The sequence below is a fragment of the Lactuca serriola genome, chromosome 5, assembly GCF_051521515.1.
Source record: "Lactuca serriola cultivar US96UC23 chromosome 5, Lser_US96UC23_V15, whole genome shotgun sequence".
Taxonomy (NCBI): Eukaryota; Viridiplantae; Streptophyta; class Magnoliopsida; order Asterales; family Asteraceae; genus Lactuca; species Lactuca serriola.
This window is the reverse complement of record NC_136412.1, coordinates 237,761,511-237,766,534: the sequence shown is the minus strand read 5'-3', so window position 1 is coordinate 237,766,534 and position 5,024 is coordinate 237,761,511. Positions and strand designations below refer to the sequence as shown.

Here is a 5,024-nt window from a genome sequence, read left to right as displayed (position 1 = left end):
AGGAGTAAATAGAGTCGTAGATGTCTAATAAAAAACCATTTTCAGTATATATATATATATATATATATATATATATATATATATATATGTGTGTGTGTGTGTGTGTGTGTATATATATACATACATACATATAAAGAGAGAGTCTTCTGATGGCATTGAACATGCGAAGAATTTGAAAGTAAATAGGTACTTTGGGTTACGAGGTTAAAGGGGAGAATAAGATTAGAAAAGAGTCTTTACGTGAGAAAATGGCTAAGTAAATTGAGAAAATATTTTTCTAATATCTGATTTCTAGGAATGCTTCTTCGGAGTTTATTTTTTAAATTTAAGTTTTGAGGTTTTGTCTTGGCCACAAGATGGTAATGGAGTTACCACAATGTGTCATCCTTGGTTCAAAGGACACGCATTTTCAATAGAACGCGCAATGGAAAGGAATTGGCCACAATGTGGTGATGGTATTTTCTTTATCCCTAGATTTCTGGGCCTTGAGCCCTATTTAAAGTATGTGATGGCTAGGGTTTTCTCCACCTTTATCCTCCATCTCCTCCAAATAGCCTTTGATAAACCCTAACCCATTTTCCATGCTTTTTTCTTGTGTTTGGAGATTTTGTGATCTTGGAATGATGAAGAAGGAGCTCTCATGCTTAGATTGCTTAAGTAACTCATCTCTACTATTTGTGTCGATCTTTTTGACTCTTTTTGTAACTCCTCGAGCTTTCATATGTTTCATTCCATTTGCATGTATCTACTTTATTAAACATGTTTTTGTTCAAAGAACATGCATTTTCAAGACAATACGCCATAGAAAGGCATTGACCACGATATGGTGACGCTATTATGTTAATCTCTACATTTTTGACTTATGCTTCAATAATTAAATATACCCATATCTACTAAAATTATAAGTAAAAGTCACAAAGTATCATTCACCATGCCTTGTGGTGGTTCTGAATGGTCCACACATTGTTGGGTTTTAGTTCGAAAATAATTTCATAAACTAGAAAAATATGGAAACGGAAGACTTAAAATTTTGAACATCACATAATATTTCATACGCACTAAGGATCTCCTTGCAAGTTGTGGAAAGAATTAAACACCAACCAAAGAATAGGTGAAGAAATGACAACCTTTGTAGTTCTTTGGGTCCTCGGAAGCTTGGAAGTTGAAGAATGTGGAAACTTTGAGACACCAACAATGACTCGACTTGATGTAGATGTTAGTCGATAAATTCTTAATCCCTTAAGCTTTTTGTTCATAACCAATATGAACTTAAAAAAGGCATAAAAATGCAAGTAATCTTCATGAAGAGATGAAGAAAAAAGATAGAGTAACCTCCTCTAAGGAGGTTACAGTTTTGGGAAGCAAGAATGAAGCACCCAATTCAAGAATGGAAGCGTCATATATTTTTTGTCTTAAAGTGAAGCCATTAACCATTAGGTACTTACACTTTAAAAAAGCATGTCCCTAAAGATTACATGTATCGCATGCTTCTTATTACTTTTGATTAAACAAACATGAAAGCCATACTATTGTCTTTTGACTCTTATGTTATAAAAATAATAAAAGGAAGAAGACAAAAGCTTTATACTTTATAAACCAAGTTTATAAAATATAAACTTTAACTTTTTGGTAAAAGACAAAAGAATTTATCTAGTCCAAAATGTTGTTCATCACTTATTAATTCATACCATATGAATTATATATAATGTAACTTGCTAATGAAAATTATTATTTCCTAGAAAAAATAATTTCCAATTTAATAATAAGAGTTTATTAAATATTTATTAAAACCAATTTCTAATAAATAATCAATTGTATCAAGTTCTTGTTGCTAGTGTGACCAATTAGTTTCATATGTTAATTAGCAATATCACTTTAATATGATTGTTGATAATACTAGACCTTTCAATCTCCTACTTACACAAGACTCATATTAGACTGATATAAACAGTCGCGAATGTCAAGCAACATTTCACTACCCCCAACAACATATAACTTTGTGCCATTATATCAACACCCAATTCCCAAAAAGCTCAAATATTATATTAACGTTTAAGTACCAACTACCTAAGTGCACTACAAGAAAAAGACCCTTTTACGACGCGCAAACCACGACACTCGGAGATTTATGTTACGAAAAAGAGATTGACATTAAAAAAGTGTCATCTCTTCAAAAAAATTGAATGAGTTACGTCGCGCATTATTACGTGCCCTTAAATTAATGTCTCATGTAAAAAAAAATTAAAAACACGAAGGGCACTTTATGTAAAATGGGCGTCCTCTCATTTAATGTCGCTTTATATTTTTACTCAAAACACACGTTCTAAAATTTTTAAATACCCGACTTCAAGACCTCCCTTCATTCTCTTCCCTTTCTCTCTAGAAACCCTAATCACTAGACCATCTCTGCTCGCGTTCATTCCTGAAGATCACGCGACCAGCAACTAGGGCTTTTATTTCCCACTTACATATAATCGTGATTTTCATCCTTCCATTTGTCTCAGATCGATGCTTCTCGGCTCTTCTCCACCGACTTATCTCCCTTCTCTGATACTATCTCTTTGTTTCTCTTTCTTTCTGGACGGTTCTACTGCTCCAGCTTCTCTATGGTACTATTCATCGGCTTCCTTAAGTCCACTAAGGTAACCGCCACTTTCGATCAGTCGGTGTCACCTCCTTCGGTTCCTTCAGTGATGGTGGGTTTTCTCAGTAAAATAAAATGCAACTGTGGTATAAATACAAATAACATAAATGAGGCTAATCGATTTAGGGTCTGATTTGTGCGTGGAGAAGATTGACGGGACTTCAAAGCACGAATCAAAGACAACGATGGAGGCAGAGTGAAAGCAACAAATAGAGACCTTCTTTTATACCCTCGATTCAAGGTTTGATTTACGTATCTTTAACCCACTTCCGATGGATCATCGTCATTGAAATTCTCCGTTTCTGGGAGTTTGAAACCAGATTTTTATATCCAAATTCATACGCTTCTCTCTCTCTCTCTCTCTCTCTCTCTCTCTCTCTCTTATTCATTTCTCTGTTTTTCTAGTAGTTTAAACTAGCCAAAAAAGATGGAGGGCGAATAGATCGTAATCGTGATGCTCAAAACCCGTGGGATTTCTATCAGCGCTACAAACGAGTACATAGAGTTGATGAAATCCAGATAGAGGAACAAAGAATGCTTGAATCTGGAACTTTCTGTTCTGATATGGGAGGGTAAGTACATTCTATCTTTTGGCCCTAAAAATACCACTTTTTGAGTTACGAAAAATACAATAATGTCACTTGTGAAAATTAAAGTCTCATTAGAACTATTTATATGAATTTCAGTTTGGGACTGAGATCTCAAGAAACTAAAAAGGTATTTACCACATTAAGAGCTCTTGTTGAGGTAATGGAAATCCTTAGCAAAGATGTTGCACATGATGGAGTTGGCAGATATATTACAAAAGAGGTATTTCTTCTCCCATCTTGCGTTTGAGTTAACAATATCCTTGTACCATCTAAAAGTTGGTTAACTGAATCTCAAAGTATTCTACAGTTGCCACTGAGAAATCATTATTCTTGTTGATTTGTCATCACATTGTTTTACTTTGCTCTTTAGATGAAGAATCTCTTTATAAACTTTAAAGGCATCTCCAATATTCATAGCTGATTAGTAGATTGACTTTAGTGTCAAGAGTTTCAATGCGATAGATACATATAGTTGGTGAGCAAGTAATGCATATAAGCACCTCTTAACATCTTTCACTTCTCCCTTTATAGCATCCAGGCAATATGACCACCCAATAAAGAAAAAAAGATATTATGATTGTCAGCTTGACAAATTTGTGTTTCCAGTTGTGTAATGGTTTACACTAGTTTAATCTGTAATATATATATATTCTCCACCATTCATTTGAAAATCAACAAAAAAGCTTCTCGTGCTTCACCTTCTTCCTTCAGTTCAATTCAGCTTTGTTTACTGATGGTGATATTATGTATGCAGAAAGACAATATCAGGAATCAACGTGAGAATATTGTTCTCTCTTTAGCAAATGCACAATCATGACTTGGCATACTATCTGAAGCTGATGTAGTAAGTCTATTTTTTTTGTATCTACAGTTTATACACTATTATTAATGGAAAGTTGCTGACGTGTCATTCAAAATTTTCTTAGAAACTAAATGAGAAAGCTATTACGGAAGTGTTCCTAAAGTTTCTTGATAATTACTTCAAATGGTGAAAATATTTGCGTATACGTCTTGTTTGGAACAGGTGACTTCCATCCCCTGTTATCACTTTTTATAAATAAAAATCATCGTTTGTCATGTTATGCTAATTGTGAAAGTTGTTTTCAATAGTATACAAGCCATTAACAAGGACAGGAAGCTTTTCTTGGTTTCATTATACTACTTAATCTGGGGTGAAGCTGCAAATGTCCGTTTTCTTCCAGAATGCATTTACTATAGATTCCACCATGTAAGTGTCTTACTCTTATCTATATTAGTTGATCAATGATTTAACCTGATTGTTTAAACTGATAAATACTTGTATTACCTAGATGGCCAGGGAATTCAATGCCATTTTGGATCATGGACAAGCTAGCCCTGCATAGAGTTTTATTTGTGAAGATAATTCAGTTTCCTTTTTGGCACATGTCATTCAACCAATTTACAACACACTCTCTAAGGTCAATAAATCTTTTCCCCTCTTTTGTTAATAAAAGTAATGAGTTTGTTATTAATTAAATTGTCACTCGCATATTTAAACAAATCTTACTTTTTCACAGGAAGCAGAACGAAACAATAATAGGAAAGCTGCCCATTCAGCATGGCGGAATTATGATGATTTCAATGAATATTTTTGGTAGGTCTTTCATCTTTGTTACAAATTACTCTTATTTTATATACTTTTCAGAAGCTTATACTTGAAATTATTCAGGTCACCTACTTTCATCTTTGTAGTATATGATATGAATTATCTGGAAATTGCAAGATATGCTTTTCTTTTTGTCTTGGGTGGAATCTTTACGGTTGGTTTA

General features: G+C 33.6%; 1 protein-coding gene and 1 long non-coding RNA gene across 2 annotated transcripts; both read left to right on the top strand.

Moving 5' to 3' along the window:
• Positions 1 to 3,053: 3,053 nt before the first annotated feature.
• LOC145051504 (callose synthase 10-like) lies at positions 3,054 to 4,078 on the top strand. The gene is made up of 3 exons (XM_078999453.1): positions 3,054 to 3,216; positions 3,331 to 3,454; positions 3,989 to 4,078. Exons 1-3 carry the CDS (start codon positions 3,179 to 3,181, stop codon positions 4,049 to 4,051), a joined length of 225 nt encoding a protein of 74 aa, XP_078855579.1. The 5' UTR covers positions 3,054 to 3,178; the 3' UTR covers positions 4,052 to 4,078.
• An 82-nt stretch (positions 4,079 to 4,160) lies between these two features.
• LOC145051503 (uncharacterized) lies at positions 4,161 to 4,812 on the top strand. Its single transcript, XR_013683662.1, has 3 exons — positions 4,161 to 4,258; positions 4,345 to 4,462; positions 4,545 to 4,812. It is a non-coding gene; the product is annotated as an uncharacterized LOC145051503 (long non-coding RNA).
• The last annotated feature ends 212 nt before the right edge of the window (positions 4,813 to 5,024 follow it).